The 19,686-nt window shown below is 40.2% G+C and overlaps 1 protein-coding gene across 2 annotated transcripts in view; it reads right to left on the reverse strand.

Moving 5' to 3' along the window:
• LOC116055837 (connector enhancer of kinase suppressor of ras 3-like) overlaps positions 1-19,686 on the reverse strand; it is a 59,424-nt gene that overhangs the window by 13,778 nt on the left and 25,960 nt on the right. For both annotated transcript variants that reach the window (XM_031307878.2, XM_035995028.1), the window contains exons 3-5: positions 12,017-12,219; positions 9,924-10,011; positions 4,466-4,507 (exon numbers count right to left, since the gene is read on the reverse strand). In XM_031307878.2, coding sequence (XP_031163738.1) covers positions 4,466-4,507; positions 9,924-10,011; positions 12,017-12,219 — 333 coding nt within the window. The remainder of the gene's footprint in view (positions 1-4,465; positions 4,508-9,923; positions 10,012-12,016; positions 12,220-19,686) is intronic.

Genomic DNA, 19,686 nt, shown 5'->3' on the forward strand with positions numbered 1-19,686 from the left:
TTCTGTGTGTGTGCGTCGTGTTAGCTCACAGCAGTTTCCAGCGGCGTCGCTATGACGACCAGCCACGCTCGCCTCACGCATGAGGTGGTACTAAATCTGCAATGGAAAAATGGAGGACGAGGCACTGCGGTCGAGCCGAGCCGAGCTGGTACTGGCAGTGGGTAAGGGCCATTAGTGATGTGTATTGACCAATGAAAGGTGAATAGTATATTTTTAAAACTAATTTTGAGTCGCCATGACTCACAGTAGAATTCATAAAATAAACATGACAATGTTATAAAAATAAATAAAGGGAGACATCCATTTTGGTTGGTTATTCCTTAAAGGTGCAGTAGGTAAGACTTATAAAACTAACCTTCTGTCATATTTGCTGAAACTGACCCTATGTATGAGTAGAACTACATGAAGCAGGTCATTTAAAAATAAATCCAGCTCCTCTGGCACCACCTACAGCTTCCTGTTCAGATGCACCAATCAGGGCCGGGGGGGGTGTCTAACTGTGTGTCAATCACTGCTCATGCACACGCATTCATTCTCCCTTGTGGGGGGAGGGGCTTAGGAGACCGTTTTGGGCTTTAGCAGAAAGGGGGGAGGGACTGAGAAGTTGTCGATGTTCAAATTCTTTGGCTAAGTCCTGGATCTTCACAATCCTACATACAGCACCTTTAATGCACCATATTACATCTTCGGAAAAAAAAAAGTGCAACCCCCGCATATCTTAAGAACGGCAGCATTAAGTGATAATTTATTACAAAATGCAGAGAAAATAATTACATATTGGGTTCAGGTTTTAATTACAAAATGCGGCAGACTCATACATAATGCGGGTGTTATTACGTAGTGAAGTGAATATTTATTACATAATGCGTTGCTACATACCTTCCTATTCTTTTGATTTGCAAACGTTGGTGATTTTTATTGTTTGTTTATGAATGACATTCTTTTCTCTGGGGTGGAGAACAGTCTAATTACCGAACACTTTTTTTTACACGACTGTATACACACAAAACTGCGAGGCTTTCACAGCGTTACAGCACATTGTGTGGGAGTTTGTTTTGTTCTCAGGGCACCTGCTACTTTATCTCTCTCTGCAGCGTTTCCCTCCTCGTCACCTGGACAAACAAACTGACCCAAAAACCTTTCACAGAGCTACAGATAAAAATACTTTATTTAGCTAAAGAAGTAGGAGGATCTCAACACATAGAGGAACATTTCATCCTTCAGTTCATCACAAACATTCAACATCAACACATCGGGAGATACACAGTTCTCCCTGGACAGGAAAAATATTAAAAGTTGGATTTTAATATTTGTCTACCAACATCACACAACATATTAAAGCACCTCTCACTGTTCACAGGGCCAAAAGCAGCAAAGTACATTCATTTTCCCGCTCGTACTGCACAAGAATATATCTTCAAGTGTGCATGGATGGATTACTTAAAGTGCTCATATTATGCTTTTTGGCTTTTTCCCTTTCCTTTACTGTGTTATATATCTTTTTTGTGCATGTTATAGGTTTACAAAGTGAAAAAGCCCAAAGTCCACCCCAAAGGGACTTACCATCTCCAACAGAAAACGCTGTTCACAAACTGCTCCAAACAGCTCTATTGTAGTCCAGCCTTTACTTCAGAGACAAACGTGGTCACTTTGGAACACACGTTATAATGCTCATCTAGCTGCTAGCATGGCACGCCCTCATACTCTGCTTCTGACTGGCTAGTAGTCCTTACCTAGGTACTGTCAGGGCACGCCCTCATACTCTGCTTCTGACTGGCTAGTAGTCCTTACCTAGGTACTGTCAGGGCACGCCCTCATACTCTGCTTCTGACTGGCTAGTAGTCCTTACCTAGGTACTGTCAGGGCACGCCCTCATACTCTGCTTCTGACTGGCTAGTAGTCCTTACCTAGCTACTGAGCATGTGCGACTCCCAACAAAGATGGAACAGAAGTGCGATGCCTCACTCTGTAGCTAAAACAGAGACCTGAACACAGGGTGAAAAGAGGAGCTGCATCAATGTGCAGTACAACAAAAAGATGGTGTTTTTTGAAAATTAAACCATGCAAACCTATTCTGGTACAACCTCTAAATACAATTATGAACCTTAAAATGAGCATAATATGAGCACTTTAACAGACCTATGTTTTTTTTTTTACTTCTCCTGATCCGAGTCCAATCCCCTTTTTATGATGGGTGTTGTTGCATATAGTTCTCTTTAAAAAGACCCACGTTTTGCGTTCACCTTGTCATTTCATTTGAAAGAGGACTTCAGCCTTGATGGGGCCTCAGTAGGCCTGTAACAATTATTACATAATTGTCTAGTTGTCATTTTTTTTCAACATAATTGCGGTTTCTTCATTTAACCGCAATAAACTGCTAACATTAGCTAAGATCCTAAGGGGTATGACTGCTGATGGTCATTGTTAATTTTGTTTAGATATGCCAAATTGTAATAACATAAGCAGGGTTCAACGCTAAGGTTTTTTTCCGCTTGTCCCGTTGTAAAAAAAAAATAAAAATAAAATTCTACTTGTCCGAAGTCAATTTTAAATGCCACTATATATATATATATATATATATATATATATATATATATATATATATATATATATACAGGGCATGAAGTTAACTTTTTTGACCACCAGCCACTGTGGCAGGTGGATTTTTAAATCCACCTGCCACAGGGACTTTTTACCAGCCACTTTTTTTTTGCGTCATAAAGGTGAAAAACAGGAATGGCTGTGACTCTATGATCCTGTCCTGTCCTATTGATGGTAGCCCGCCTTGATAATCCTGCATAGGGGCCCGGTGTTGGCTCGTTATGCCACTGCATATAAGAGATGAGATGACTGACAAAATCAGGAGTAGCCTACGCACACCACAACAACAACCAAACACTGGTGAATGCGCACCATAACACATGAATGTTTTTTTGTATAGTTCTTAAAAATAAAAAAATAAATAAAAAGGAAACTTGTTTTGGGGAGAATAATACTTATTACTATTAATTAATTACTCTAGGCTGAGATTTTCTAGGAACTTTACCAAAAAGGCTCAGGATGCTGCAAATGTTGGTAAAATATGAAAAAGGCTGGTGGATTTAAGACACAAAATAATTTATTGGATGAATCAAATATGAACATATCTGTCATTGTCAGTGGCTTGTTAATCTTTACATTGTTAGTTAATTTCCTATCCTGGCCTGGGACACACATTCATATGGTTTGATAAAGTACTTATTGGACTTTAACTTATCATTGCACTTACAATAACGTAGCTGTCCTCAATTTAGGTCATCCTGTACGTCTCATCTGTGTTTTTTCCTGCATCCACCGTGTGCGTTTGTGTGTGTGTCTGTGCGTGCGTGTGTTTGTGTGTCTGTGTATGTGATTGTGTGTGCGCGTCAGTCGCGGGGGAAACGGAGCAGTCCCGCCCGCTGCAGCCGACAATTTGAAACAGCAGCGCTGACTTTAGAGTATAAAATTGTTCCAGCGTACATTGATGTTAAAATGTCTACATGTTGGCAGGACGGTCTGAAATGTTTTGCACGGTCTTTCGCTGTATGTTTTGTTGGTAAATGTGAGATGTTCGAGTCACATACACGTCTAGTCTTCATATCAGAAACTAGGAAATTAATTTGACCCGTTCTCACTTCCGCTTGGTCAGTGGCTGCACGTGGGATGCTGGGATTGTGTGAGTAATGAAAATGCGATAGGGGGCCCCGGCTGTCAATCAATGTCTTCTAGTGATGCGGGCCCCTGATTGGACCAGGCCCGTAAGCAACCGCGTACCCTGCTTACCGATAGTTACGAGTCTGAATCACTCAATTCTCATTGGCTACCCGCCAATGTGGCACGTAGATTGACAGTTTCACCCGCCAATCACAAAAGTTACCCGCATTTGGCGGGTGGGCGGGTGCCAATTTCATGCCCTGTATATATATACGTCAAAAAAGCATAACAGCGTAACAGTTCCCCCATCAAATCGTTGAAAATGTAAACAAAAATGTCCACAAAAAAAGGTCAAACTTTGAAAGCATCAAAAGTGTAAAAATAAAATGTTGAAAAAACGTCAAAAGCGTCAACATTCAATAATTACAGTACACAGACACTAAATTTAGATTTCTGCAACTAAAGTAAAACTGGAGATCTTATCCGAGGAGAGTCAGAAGTCACGAGGTCACATAAGAAGGTGGCGAGGAGGGAAAGTGATTTAACATCGGCTGATTCAGTACTCTGGGAACAGCAGGGCGAAGGCCACCAACAGGAAGTGTTATCTAAGACAGGAAGTGGATCCTGAGCTGAATAAACAAACCTGCAGATTCACACATACACAGTGAACACCACCGGACGCTCAGAACAAGACAGGAAAAGGAAACGTGTGTTCACTGACTGTGTGTGTGTGTGTTTCCAATCAGCATCTCTAAACATCCAAACCAGAAGAAAAAGGAGAAGCGGTACTCACCACTTCCATAATCTTCTCCTCGATCTCATAAACAGTGCAGTCCTGCAATTAAAGAGATAGACACACTGAGTGACGGACGTCACGCTGCAAAAAAAACTCACACTTAAAAAAATCCTAAACCAAAATCTGCATTTACATCGAGATATGTGAGAAATTCTGCATATGAAATAAGGTGACTCCTATTTCAAGCCACTGGTTTCAGTTCATATGCTCACGAAGAATAAAATGTTCTTGGGCGTCTTTATATCGTTATTTAATTTTTTTTTTATTATTATTTTTTAACATGTATTGTCTTTTTGTTGTAATTTTTATTTAATTTTTGTTTATTGTTACTCATTTTTTTATCTTCGGTTTTGTTTCTTTTCATCTGTGTTTTCATTATTTTGTTCTGTGAAGCACTTTGGGCTGCATGCTTACATGAAAGGTGCTTTATAAATAAAGTTGATTTTAATTTGTAGTAATATAGTAATGATGTGATGTATTTCTAGATCTTGCCTCTAACTGTGTGCTTTTATTTTGAAGAGGGATTGGATAAGACAAGATACAGATAAGAAAGTCACAAGAATGGTTTCCTCATTTCAAACAAAAGCTGCCTCAGACTTTTCAAACTAACAGAAGTTGACTTTAGATCTGAGTCAACATAAAGTCAAATAAAGAAGAACGAATACATGTGCGGTTATTGACAGAAGTGTACCTGAACAAAATATCAGACTTTTTCATTATCATTATCTTCAAGTAACAGAGCTAAAACATCACTTAACAACATGGTCTTTTCTCAAAGACTCTTCTTACCATTTGGATAAAATATTATTCCATCTGCTGCATGATAGAAAAAATATGTTTGTTGTTTCCCAAGTTGCCAGTTCCCAAGACTCTCAAAAAAAGATGGAATGCAGAAGTCACACATGTTCTGGCTTGATGTGGGATATATATTTTTTTGAAAAAGCTCCTTTCAGAGCTGCAGGAGACATCATACAACTGTTTTCACAAACTCCTCATGACAAGTAAACTGAGGAGAGGCCCTGCAATTGTTGAAAAATCCAGATGGTTCTAAATATGCCTTCATACATGTACGTAGACAATGTTGGGTTACTTGAAAGATCGCCAGAGATGTATCTTTGATGCTGTGTCAGTCAAATAACGGGGACAAACTGGGTGCAGGTTTGAAGATTGTACTCAATATAAAACTTTGTATATTCTGTAGCTTTAGTGAAAAACAAGGAACATGTAGAATAGAAACAGGGACTGGAAACAAAAGATATTTTAAAGGGTAAAGGGAATACTCGGAACATTAAAGTCAGACAGTATTGAGAGATGTATCGTTAGTTTCTGTCTTTTCATGAGATTTGCTGATAATAGCAAACATATTAAGTAATACCAGCCTTTAGGCCTGTCCTCGATTAAAGACATTCTTAGTCGACGAATGCCAACCTTACACTAACTGGCTTTTCAAGCGATTCCACTGTCGCAGACAAAATCAAAAACAGAATGAAATCATGAGTTTGATTGTTGATCAACTGTTTCTCCGTGAAGAGAGAGAGGGTGAGAGAGAGTGGTGCGCAACAATCAGCTGTTTTTCCGAAGGGATAGTCAACAAGCCGGCTCTTTAGATCAAGTTGGGGTGACCACAACGTATTTTCTTGTCTTTGATGGTGTCTTTGGTAGTTGTTGTGTTTGGTGTAGTTTCGTCGTCCATACGACTCTGATTTCCTTTTGTCGGGTCTGCTTCGAGGAATGGATGATTAAGTTAGACTCAATGTTTTCTGTTGAGATGCTGAAGCACTGACGTCGTGCTATTATTGTGGTAAGCTAGTTCCATTTTGCAGTAGACACACTGTACAGAGTTTTCGTTTTAATTACGTTTGAACTAATTCCAAACTTTGGACACTTTGTTGTTTTCTCCAGCCTGTCTCTTCTCTTAGCCCCTCACTATTTACGCTCTTTCTTCATTTTGTAATCAGTCTTTATGGCATGTGTCGCAAGCAGCGTCAGACAGGTGTGCGACAGTAATAATCCTCCGTGCGGAAACACCGTCAGCGATACAACGTTGGTGACATTAATTAAACAAAGCTTCGAGGCAAATCGTTTTGCATCGAGGATTTTTAGTAATCGAATTATTCGAGTTACTCGAGGAATCGTTTCAGCCCTACTTGGTAGTGCAGTTAAATCAGGTGAACATCATCAGCAACCAATGGGTGCGCTCCCTCCAGCACCAAACAGGAAGCAGCAAACCGCTAGAGCCAGTGTTATTTATTGTTGCTATGGCGCTGCGGTGAACATAACACTAAGAGGGAAAGTTGCCGTTTTTCAACCATTCTGAAGCGAGTCATCCAACGGGAGATTTACTGGCGGATAAAACAGAGAAGGAAAGAGAGAGGTCTGTAAAACTGAGTTTCTCTGTAAATAAGTTTTCTGTAAATAAGTCATTCAGCATGAAAAAAACAAAAAAAATTATTAATCTACTGAAGAAGTCTTTGTCAAATAAAGACCAACACTACCTATTAGTCGACTCATTAAATTAAAGATTAAAGAGAATAATGAGAACATTAAAGTCAGAAAGTATTGCATTGTTAGTTTCTGTATTTCATGGGATTTGTTAAACTTATTTTCTTTTTAATTTGTTAAATCAAATTCATGTTTTTCCTCAAAGAATCATGCAAAAGCACCACTTTAATACTTATGCTTATTGTTTCTTGGAAATAAGTCATTCTGCATGAAAAAGCATAACAATTCAGGCTTTTTGTATTGCAGATATGTACTACATTGCATCCAATCTACAGACACACACTAACCAGAAACAAACTGTGTGAAAATAAATGTTCAGCAAGATATACAAAAGTAGAACTTATCAAGCACGTCATATCAAATGATACAGCTTTCCATTTCAGAAGTCTGTCTGTGTGAAGAACTGTCAGTGTGGGTAAACAGAGAGGGTAAAGAAAAGAAAGGAATCAACGGGGAAGACAAATATTTGAGAAATGACAGCCTACAGGAGAGTGAAACCAGAGGGAGGGACGGCGAACGCCTCCCAGAGACACTGAGGATTCCTCCTGCGGTCGGGGAAATAACAGCTCCCTGCAAACGGGCTGACAGGATGATTGAATGAGAGTGCAGCAACGCCACAAAACTCTCTGCTGTCATGTGTAGGGAGGTGACACGCTGCAAAAAATATCCAACTTCAACTGTGAATCCTAAAAAAAAAAAAAAACTACTTTCCAAATGTCGGCTAAATTATTTTATTGTCAATATATTATTTTTAAAAAGAAAATAGGATTTGAAGAATAGAAGTTTTTTTTTTTTTTCTTCATAAAAACTGTAAAAAGTATTTTAAACCAAATGAAATAGTCCCACTTCTCCGCCAGATGAACATAGAGCTCTGCAATTAATCAAAATTTTAATTACGATTTCTACTGCTAATGATTAAAAGAATAATTGAGATATTTATATTTTTTTTTCACATTAAGTTTTGCTGATAAACTCTTGTTTTGTCCTGTGTTCTGAATGAATAACAAAACAGTTAAACGGGAAAAGTATTAAAGGGAAATTTCACTGTTGATTGGTTTAACTGTTTCACAGTACAAGGGTAACTACCGTTTTTTTCAACTTTTTTCCTATGTTTTTGTGTCTAAGTGACTGATGGGAACAACAATCTTTGACATTGGTCCAGTATTAAGAGAGATCGCTGCAGTCGGCAGCGGCGAAACAAGCTACAATGTAAGTTAATAGGACAATTGTGCAGCTTGTATTTACCTTCACAAAAGTGCTTGTTTTGCCGCTGACAGACTCAGATTAATATTCTAAGTGTCTGACAACATTATGGAAAGGATTTCTAAGGAGGGCGACCTTTCTGTTAAAGAGTAAGATCCTTTTTTTAAACATAAAAACTTCCGCGAAATTGCATTCGCTAAACCCACCAGACTCCATGTAAATAAACAGTCATTTTAGCATCGTAAAATATACTTCATTCAAAGTTGACAGAAACAAAAATAAAACTGAAAAGCCGTTTTGGGTCGTCTTTCCACTTTTCCAACCATCACAACTCTAGTTTTGGTTGAAATAAACACATAATATACCAATTTACATGTGAAAATATGTTGGCTCTATACACGCTAAAAGTATTGCTTTTTTAAATGGAGTCTAGTGGGTTTAACGCTAGCGACTTCAGAGCTGTTTCTGGTTAATCAGAAAGGTCTCAAAGAGGTTTTAAAAGGTCTATCTCTGTAGGGATCCTTTCCATAATGTTGTGTGTGTGTTTTATTAAGTAAGATCGCTGCCGACCAAAAATAATCATGATTTTTTTTCTTTCTAATTGATCAGCTCTAAAAGAACGTCTCATAAACACTGTTGTGTTCAATCAGAAATGATGAGGAACAAAACATCAAAATGTAAAAACTGTCTCGGTCTCTGGCTTGTTTTGGTAACACTGATATCTGAAAGAGAATCACCATCAAAAGGACTTTGTACATATAAACAGAATTTATCTGGTTCTTAATCATCATCATCATCAAAGCCTAAAAAAATACACAGTCCCCGGGGTCACAACATGAGAAGTCAAGACCTTTCTGTCTCTGACGTCGCTTCAACACGAGAGGCTTCACACAGAAAACATCAGAGACTTTTTTTTAACAGTCAAAGATGTCGATGAAAAAGTCTGAACTAGAGCTGCAAGGATTAGGCGACTAATCAATTAGTTGACCGATAGCTAAATAATCTCAAACTAATCTGTGAATCGATTAATTGTTAAAGTAATTCTTGATGCAAAAATTACAGAAAATGCTGTTTTCAGCTTCTTAAAATATGGAGATTTTCCTGCTTTCCTCAGTTTTATATTACATTAAACTTAGTCTATATCCTTGACGTTCCACTTACGGGATTGGCTCCGGTGCAGCTGGAAATTCCGCTGGATGTCCGCCACCTTCCTCTGTGTTGTAATTTTAAACTCCGGTGGATTTGTGAGGACTATGGTTAACTGCTCCTCAGATCTCTGCAGGGTAAATCCAGACAGCTAGCTAGACTATCTGTCCAATCTAAAACAACTTTTCAACGTACACGTTCCACTAAAACAAGTTCCTTCCCGAGGCTATTTTGCAGCGGCACCGTGGCTCCGCCCGGTGCTCAGCGCCACCCAAGACGATTGTGATTGGTTTAAAGAAATGGCAATAAACCAGAGCACATTTTTCTCCCATCCGGGAATGCTGTGTGGACTAGCCAGACCTTCCTTCGCAGCGCTGTGGAGGAGGGTCTGGCAATGCAAGACTGCATTAAACTGAATATCTTGAAGAGAACAAGACATATATAAAGACATCGCCTCAGATGGACATTCCTCACTATTTTTTGACATTTCATAGACCGAGCAATTAATCGAGAAAATAATCGGCAGATTAATCAATTTTGAAAATAATGGTTGGCTGCAGCCCTAGTCAGAACCCCAGCCGAGGGATGTTTGAGCCTCACTGACCTTCTGCACGGTGGAGGTGAGCTCCAGACACAGCTGGATGATTCTGCTTTTGGTGGAGGTGAAGTCGTTGGCGCTCGTCAGCGGAGTCCTGGAAACACAGAATATAACTTTAGTTACAGCGAGGCGATCTGGAGTGAAACCATGAGCCGATGCCGATACTGCCAGGGGTCTGTCGGGTCGGGTTCTGATAGCAGGGTTTTCCCTTGCATAATAAGTAGGGTTGCACAATATTGACAAAATGTGATATTGCGATATCGATTATGAATACTGCGATATCGATATTAATTTTGATATTTTGAAACATATGTAAAATTACAGTTATTACAGGGAATTACAGGGAAAACGCATCAGAATAGATTCATAACAAATACAACACAAGGTTTATTTCAACTGACGGTCATACTGGACTGGTACAACATGAATGAATAAATAAGGACCATGTCTACAGAACAGGACATGTTTTACTGGTTGGACAGTATAAAATACATAAATAAAGAGAACAGGACACAACTTTTCTTTCTCTTCTCTGATTCGTTCCGTTTTGTTGTCTATTTCTTCACTTACACTGTCACTCTCTCGAAATATGTACACACGTGGTACGCTCCATAGGGTTGGTCACGTAGTGGACCCGTGCGCTGACGTGCACCAACATGTCTAAGTGGCACGGTAACTGGCCAATCAAACATGATCATTACAGCGTTTCAAGCTCTAAATCAAACACAACTATGTCACACAGCCAACGGATGGGACGCAGCGCTCCACAAAATAAACTAAATATTGCATACTTATCGCGACACATAATATTGCGCAATGTGATATCGCGATAACGATATTGAGTCGATATATTATGCACCCCTACTAATAAGGCTTAAGGCCAGCACCCAAGCCGTTTTAGGCACCACCTAAGCCGAATGAACGTAAAATCAATTACATCAATATGAACTAAACGACTTTTCTCAGATCTAATGATTGTAGTTTGACTTCTTTACCAAGTTTTGTCGAGCTTTTCCAACATTTCAGACACAGCTATGGTGATAATAATGGTCCAAAATGATGTGAAAAAGAGACGCAAAACTACCATAAAGGGACACAAAATGTACGGGGAAATTGCTTTTATTTTGGTGAAAAACTAAACATTTTCTTATGGGAGGACCCCAACCCCGAATTCGACTTTGTGCCTACAACCAAAAGGTGATTACGCACCTCAACCGAATCTTAAATGTATTATTCGATACTGTAGTTTGCTAAAAAATGAGATTTTAATGTTCTGTATTGGATACTAGACTCAGATTCAACACCAGCTCAAGGTGTTGGCGTGTGCGTGATTTGACACACGACAGATGTCAGGTGTGTTTTGGGCGTCAGTGCAGAAACTTGTCGGTGTTAAACTGTGCAACAGCTGCAGTGAGCAGGAATGTTCTTCAAGCTGATACAAGCTGAGAAAAAGCTGAAGGAGTCAAACAGCAGACGGCGAGGCGCACTGACAGCTGACAGACATCTCAACAGCAAACAAGGACCCGTACTGATACAGTACCTGTGTGTGAGAGACTTTGTGGGACACTTTTTTTGTATTTCTCCTAAGGTCTATTCACACCTTGGGGCGTTCTTTTCCGCGTGATTAATTCGCAAGTCAATATATTTTTTAGAACTGTTGATTTTGTCATGAGAACTTTCACACAGTGGCGATAAAGCAACGTCATTTTTTTCCAAAGGAGGTCGATCTTTCGCAGCTTTCGCACCGCGAATAAAGACATCGACCAATCAAGTCCAGTTGTTTACTTATGAGAATCACAATACAGCAAAACAGAGGCTGCTGTCCGAACCATAGCGTCCCCAGAAGGTCTTCAAACTGTCGCACCGACATGGTAGATGAGCTGGCAAAAAATATTCAAACTTGCATCGCTGCCGGTATGAATAGTTTTAGCGTGAAATATTCACAGGCGATTATTTTGCATTTTTGTGTCGTGTATTCGTCACGCCTCTGGCGTGTAGGTCTTTACACGCCTACTGAACCAGAAACAATGGTTCCAAACCCTCAGTATGTTACATACTGAGTTTTATGCTGGCAGGGAAAACCCTGGATGTTTGTCTACCTGTCCAGCCAGGCCAGCAGACTCTTGGCGGCTCCGATCAGCTCGACCACGGCGGTCAGGAACTCGTTGGAGGGCTGATGGGAGATTTTGCAGTGGTAGGCGGGGTTTTTCCTGCGCTGCGACACCGAGCTGTTCAGGTTGTGGTGGGCCGCTCTCATCTTCCCCACCAGAGTCTTCAGGTTGTCCTTCTCCACACCGTAGTTCTGTGAAAACAACATTATACGTTTTAAACATAACCAATACTTTATCAATATGTGTGCATACGTCCTAACTTTCGTAGGAGTTTTTTTATAACAATTCTTTAAACTTTTTTATTAACTGGGCGGCACGGTGGCTCAGTGGTTAGCACTTCTGCCTCACATCAAGTTGGCACTGCAGAGTTTGATCCCCGCTCCGGGCAGGGCAGGGACTTCCTGTGTGGCGTTTGCATGTTCTCACCGTGTTTGCGTGGCTTTCCTCCCGGTGCTCCAGTTTCCTCCCACCATAAAGACATGCATGCTGGGTAACTAGGACTACAGTTGAAAATGGCTAACACTGGTAAATTTACAGAAATGTTGATTAATATAACATTGTCCTAATAAAAAAAAAAAAAAAAACTAAAATAAACAATAATAGCTGCAGCTGATCAGATTCTTTTCCCATCTTCACAGATCTATAATTTATTCTGTCAGTCAGCTGACAGTGTGAACACGCTGGCTCGCCTGAGGCAGCCAGGATGTTTGAGGCGTTGTGACGCTCAAAGCCAATAAAAACATCTGCAGTCAAACTGGCTTTCCACCTGTCGACAGACTGCACTGTAAAAAAAAACAAAAAACATGATACCTTACAGTTCAAACGTGTTTCAGGTCAACTTTCAAATCATGTTGGAAGTAAAGTGATCAGATATGTCTATCAGAAAAAGCTTTCATTTTCTATTATTTGCGGTTGTTATGATTGTTGCAGGGTACCCCCAGGATCCTCCAACTTAAATTCAAGGCTTTTTTTAAGACCTTTTTAATACCATTTCAAATTAAATTCAATGCCAACTTCGTACCCATTACGACAGAAGTATGAGGGAAAAATGTAAAATCTGTATACATTTTTCAACCCTAGAAAATAATGATGTACAAGTAAGCTACTTGAATTAAATAAAACATTTTATTTAAATTATCATTGTCATATTTAATATAATGTATTGGAATATAATATAATCCAATAAAATAAAATTATTACACTGCATAATGAGCACTTTTACTTTTGGTACTTAAGTATATTTTGATAATACTTTTGTACTTTAACTTAAGGGAGATGTTGAATGCAGGACTTGTAACTGACAAGTAATTTGTAACTCTACAACACAGTTTTTTTCTACTTTTACTGCAATACATAATCTGAGTAAGTCTTCCACCTCTGTAAATCACCAACAACAGTCGTGCATGAATACCTGCAGCAGTGTTTAACACTGAAAACACACAGCTCAGTTCAGCGTTTACTTGCAGCTCTGCTACAGTAACAGATAACCGTTAACCTTACTTGCTGGTCACATTGACTCTAAACAGTCCGCTCACACTGAAGTCCTGCACGGATCAACAGATGTTAGAGTCCGACGGCTGCTCGCTCTGTTTGTTATAAGACGCACACCGAGCAGATTAATGCGCTCACAGATCCAATCTTTGCAGTTGTTAGTTGGCTAGCTAATAAGCCGTTAGCCTGTTAGCTTGAGCTTTGTCTGAAGGCGCCGAGCGGCCAGCCAGGCTCCGAAAACACCGACACATTCCGCACATCCTCCGCTCAGTTTAACCGCTATCCCCCCAGTACCGGTCAGAGAGGCGTGTTTACTTTGTGTCTCGGTCCTCCGGTGCGTCCAGCGACGGGCTCTGGTCAGTTTTTAATTAGCCTACATTAATAACAGTTACTTTTGTTATGGTATGAACTTAATCCTAGGAAAGGCAAAAAAAGACCTTTGTAACGAAATCCAAGACTTTGTATAACAAATTCAAGGCTTTTAAGGCCTTAATTTGAGATTATCAAAATTAAGACATTTTCAATGCTTTTAAGACCCCGCGGGTACCCTGTGTTGATTAACCTCGTGATGGTTTTTCCAACTAATCAATTAACTGTTTGGTCTAGAATATGTCGATATTGAAAAGAGCAAGAGACCGGCTTTTTGAAGCGTGAAGGCTACCGTAGCTGTAATACGTACTTTGAACTGCGTGGTGCAAGAGAGTTGATTGCGATATATGATCTCAACGCTAGATGGGAGAAATCCCTACACATTGGACCTTTAAGCATCTTTAAACCCAAAAATTAGTAATAATAACAATAACTTTTATTTATAGTGCCTTTCAAGAAACCCAAGGACACATTACAGAATCACTGTGGCTAAGCTAAAGGAGGTTGTAGGCTGTGGTGAACAGGTGGTGTTTCAGGAGGGTTTTTTTTAAAATGTCCAGGGATGTAGCATTTCAGATACCGGCAGGGGGGGGGGGGTGTTCCAGAGGGATGGGGCTGCAACACTAAAGCAAACTATTTATTGATCATCACAAAAAGATAAAACAAAAGTTCGAGCTCTATGTGCCACATGATGAAGGATGAAACGAGTAGAAGCTGTTCATTCTGAAAGCTGTGTCTGCAGGGCTGCAACTAACTAATATATTTTCATTATTGATTATTGTGATGATTGTTTTCTTGATTAAATGGGTCTTTTTTTTTCGATAAAACTTCAGAAAGTAATGAATCCAAGGTAATACATTAGATTAGTAATTTTTCCGACTGATGGTTCAAAACCCAAAGATATGCATTCAACGAACATTTACGAGGAAGAAAATCATCAAACCCTCACATTTTAAAGAATCTGGAATCATCTAATGTTTGGCATTTTTGCTTGGAAAAAAATGACTGAAACAATATTACATTATCGGTCTTAACTTTACATCTGAGAGGGATCAGATTTTAGGAAGTAGAGAAGATCTGTGAGGTAAAGCCTACAGTTTTAATTACTGACATCTTCTATTGATTGTCTTTACGTTTCGAGTGGCTTTGGCTCTGTTACTTTGCAGGAACTGCGGCTCTGACACGTGGTTTGGGAGACCTAAGCTCATTTAGCTTAGCTCGTAACGGTAACAAGGAGATTTATTTATCTTCTGTAGCACTTATACAACGCAAGGGCCGTCAGATACCTGCGCCACATTCAGAGCTTTACTGTTAACTAAGCTCCACACAGCATGACTGCGTTCTTTTAACTCCTAGAATAAAGCCGTGGTGTTTGAAAACGTCTCAGGTGGGAAACTGATCATCTGACAGGCAGCGGAAACTGCTCCTGGAACAAAACTGCAACGGATCTTCCTCTACTGTGTTTGAAAGGGTGTGTGTGTGTGTGTGTGTGTGTGTGTGTGTGTGTGTCAGGGGAAGGGTGGGGGGTCTTTCTGACAGGTGGGAGGGGTCACATCTGTTTCCTGCTCCACACCAGAGAACAGTGAACTCGGCTCTGTGCTGCAAAAAGAAAAAAATAGAAACGTCCCTTGACCTTCTATTGAGTCAGACAGGAAAACTCTCCCTGAATCACTCGAGCTGCTGCTGCTGATGAAAGATCTATCTGTGACTCTGTCCGGTCTGATGTCATGTCCATGTTCTGTACTTGGGTCTGATAAGGACTTCCATTCGCTGAGGGAGAGCCAAAGCCTTGGAAAAAGCTAGCAAATTAACCTTGAGCTTAGGATATTTTGTCACAGATGAGTAAAGTTCAGGTTTTTCAACTCCAACTTTCGATCTTGAGTCAACGATTGTCAGCCAAGTCTCTTTTACAACCCTCAACAATCGGCGTTGGACCATACATGTAATAATTACACACATAATTAGAACTGGATACAGCGTTCAATGTGAAGCCCCGTTCATTCCTATGAGAGATGCTAATTGCCGCATGAAGCCTTCATGGAGCCAGAAATGACCTGGATGATCTGCGCTAGAGCTGAAGATCTAAAACCTAACTTTTAAGGCCCGATTACAGCTCTAATCTGCGCTGCTTCCGCACTGTGCGGCCCATAGAGCAGGCGCAATAGAGACCTCCGCCGGCCGAGTCGGCTACTTCTGGTTTAGTGCTCCGCTAACTTGAATGAGGATTAAATGATTTAATCGTTTGGCTCTTCTAGACTTTCCTAATGCAGTGTTTTCCCTACCATTATAAGGCTTAGGGGCAGCACCCAAGCCGTATTTGGCACCACCTAAGCTGATTGAATGTAAAATGAATGTGAGCATCAAAACTAACTGACTGACTTTTCTCAGATCTGATGATCGTAGTCAGGCCCCAGTGGACTTCTTTAGCAAGTTTTGTCTTTAAGCTTTTTGAGTGTTATTTATTTATCTGCTCTAGCTTTTCCAACATTTTAGACACAGATATGTTGATAATAATGGTCCAACATGACGTGCAATTGCTTATTTTTTTTTAATTGAAAAAACATAACATTTTCTTGAGGGAGGACCCCTAACCCCCCGCAAAATAAGTGCACCCAAGTCTTCCACAAACCTAGGGAAAACACTGCGAATGTTATCGGACCCAATGGTTCAAATTCTAATCGTGAAATTAGTCATTTCGTGGGGGTCGTGACGCTAAAAAAAATGTATCCACTGATTTCCAGACGTCTCTTTCGCTATTTAAGTCTACGGGAAAAAGTATTTTTGGGGCCATCAAGTGACGGGCCGAGAGTTGCAATTATACCGTTTGGCCGCTATATTCAATTTGCTTCAAAGCCCGGTGTGTAATTCCTGGGGGCCTGGGTTGGACATGATGGTAAACTGGTGTTTCTAAAAGAGGAAAGAATATAACAAAGAAGGAAGGAAGGAGAGCATGTGTATGAACAGAAGGAGAAACTGATAAGTACTCCCTAAATATGAGACAGTTGATTTGAAAACGCTAATACAGAAATGTGAAATAGATTACCAAAACTGGTCATTTTGGGAGAATTTGTTGTGTTTAGGTAGGACATTGGTCATTGTTTTCATGGCCTTTAACCTGTAGGCTATTTAGTAATTATTGAATGTCTGTTGTTCCTGTGGATTCTTTTAAAAATCAGATAAAGACATACCTGTTTAGACAGGTGCACCTTGTCTGCACTTATAAAATATTATTGTGTCTTACTGATTGTGTTCTTGCATTTGCCCCCTGTAAAGCACTTTATGACATACAGTATGTCTGTGTAAAGCGCTTTATAAATACACGTGACTGAGATCAGCCCTATTTGCACAGGACTAGCTTTACCTGGGGACCATTAGTAATTAGCCATTAGCCTGTGATCTTACTCCGGTGCGAATATGCCATGTCTGTAATTTCTCAAGTATAAAATTCCACCGTGAATTACCTACTATATTTGATCGTAGAGAAGGGGAACGACATGCAGCAAAGGGCCGCAGGTCAGGGCCGAACCCATGGCCGCTGCGTTGAGAAGTGAACCTCTATATATGGGCGCGCGTCCCACCAGGTGAGCCACCCAGGCACCCATAATGTTGCATATCCAGGATACTATGCATCCTGATAAAGTTCCCTTGGCCTTTGGAATTAAACTAGCCCCACATCATCACATACCCTTCACCATACCTAGAGATTGGCATGGTTTTAATCAAAGTCTGTCTGCCTCTATGGGAATTTAACATAGGGGTGTACTTACTTATGCCCCCTGTATTTTAAGGAAGAACATTTATTTATTTACGATACATTATTCATTCACTAAGAAAATTGGTGTCCTTAAAGGTTGGATTTTTCCTCATTTTTTTTAATTAAGGCATTAAGATCAATTTCCAAAAGATGATTTTTTTATTCCTCTTTTTAGTCAACTTTAGCATGGGTTCATAAACTTATGAGTGCCACTGTAAATCTGAGTAAAGTACAGACTTCACTCCTCCCGTGTGAATGTAAACGAAACACAGACGCTGGGGGATCATTTCTAAATCACATGAGGTCCCCTGGCAATACTAGTCCTGTACGAATAGAGCTTTACTTACTTACCTACTTACTGGATCAGCTGGGAACCACTGACCTAAACTGAACTACAGAACTGGCTACACACACAGCACACAGACACAGAAAGACACACACACACACAGCACACACACACACACACACACACACACACACACACACACACACAGTAAGAACCAGAGGACCGTCAGCTTGAGTCGATCTGCTTTACTTCAAGATAATGTCACTGTTTAATTTCCTAACAAGCTGAGTCATATCAGACACAAACTTATCTCGCCCCATTAGCACATTTTTCACTTACAGTACTGATTAAATGACAACTTTCAGGAAAAAAAAAAAAAATCCTTCAAATGTTGAAGTGACTATTCCACATTTCCAAAACAGTTTTAGGTATTTAAGGATCCTAATTCCCTTCACTGTTTACAGTAATAAACTGGCAGCAGCTTTGCCAGTAAACTACTGTTTATTGAGTAAACACTGTATTTTACTGTAAATAGACACAGTTTCGTACCGTATTATTTGACTGAAAGTACAGTAATATACTGGCCGCAGTTGATTCCCGCCTTTTCCTTTATTTTCCCAAGATGCAATGGTATTAACAGTAAATACCTGTAATTTGTAACATTCGCAAGTAGTGCTGTAATATTATTATTTTCTCCCAGAATGCATTGCCATTTACAGTATGATCCTGTATAACATTAAAAACAGTACGATACTGTGAGATTTTGGCTGTAAATTCACATTAAAAAGGTTTACAGTGTAGCAGTCTGCATCTGCTCATGTCCAGATTTAACCCTTTTAATCTAGACGCATCCTAACGACAGCAAATGTAATTTGCAGCCAGGGTCATCTAGCAACTCTCCGTTGGCTTGCGAGCTGGAAAAAACAAACTCTAGCCGGGCCAATCACATCACGTATAGAGTCGGTGGGCGGGCTTAACATAATGACGGCAGAGTTGCGACGGTGAATTCCCTGCTACTTGAAAACAAAGAAGATGGCTGCTGCTGCTGGCGAACAGCGGCCATTGGAATCAGCTTTGGAGTTAAGCTTTTCTTTGAGAAAAGAACAAAGAACGGCACTGAAGTCATTCTTAAAAAAGGAAGATGTGTTCGGAGTTTTGCCGACCGGATACGGCAAAAGTTGAATCTATCAACTAGCGTTGCTCTGGTTGGTTGTGGCGCTATCCTATTGCGTACAGAGGGAATTTGAAAGACAACCGTTTATCCCACCCCTCAGATTGAGCCCTGCCAATGGTGAGGTCCCAGACCCAACATGTCGATGTGGGTCTGGCTTGTCAGGCTAGTCCAGATTCCTTTAGGAGTTTAAAAAAATAAACTTTTCTAGACACAAAGATTATCTGTCAGATAATCTGCCTTTAACTACCCTGGACTGGAGTAAAGTTGATATTGATGGATGTAAGAATAACTGATTTCCCAAAGCTTCTGTAACACTGTAAACAGTAGAAGTATGTGTGATAACCGTCTCTGTGGTCCTTTTTATTTTGTCAGCGGTGACAGCAGACTGTCAGGCTCCATTTAAAAAGGCGGCTGGATCCCATTCAGTTCAGTTGCACCATTAAACCTCGGCACTGACTGTAAATCCTCCTTTTCACTGTGACACAGACAGTCAGAGCTCATAAACAGATGACTGAGGGGCTGTGTCTGCAGGCCAACACTTTATCCGTTAACAAGAACTCTGAAATGTTTGGCTTTCTTCAGCT

The sequence above is a fragment of the Sander lucioperca genome, chromosome 19, assembly GCF_008315115.2.
Source record: "Sander lucioperca isolate FBNREF2018 chromosome 19, SLUC_FBN_1.2, whole genome shotgun sequence".
In the NCBI taxonomy this organism is placed as follows: Eukaryota; Metazoa; Chordata; class Actinopteri; order Perciformes; family Percidae; genus Sander; species Sander lucioperca.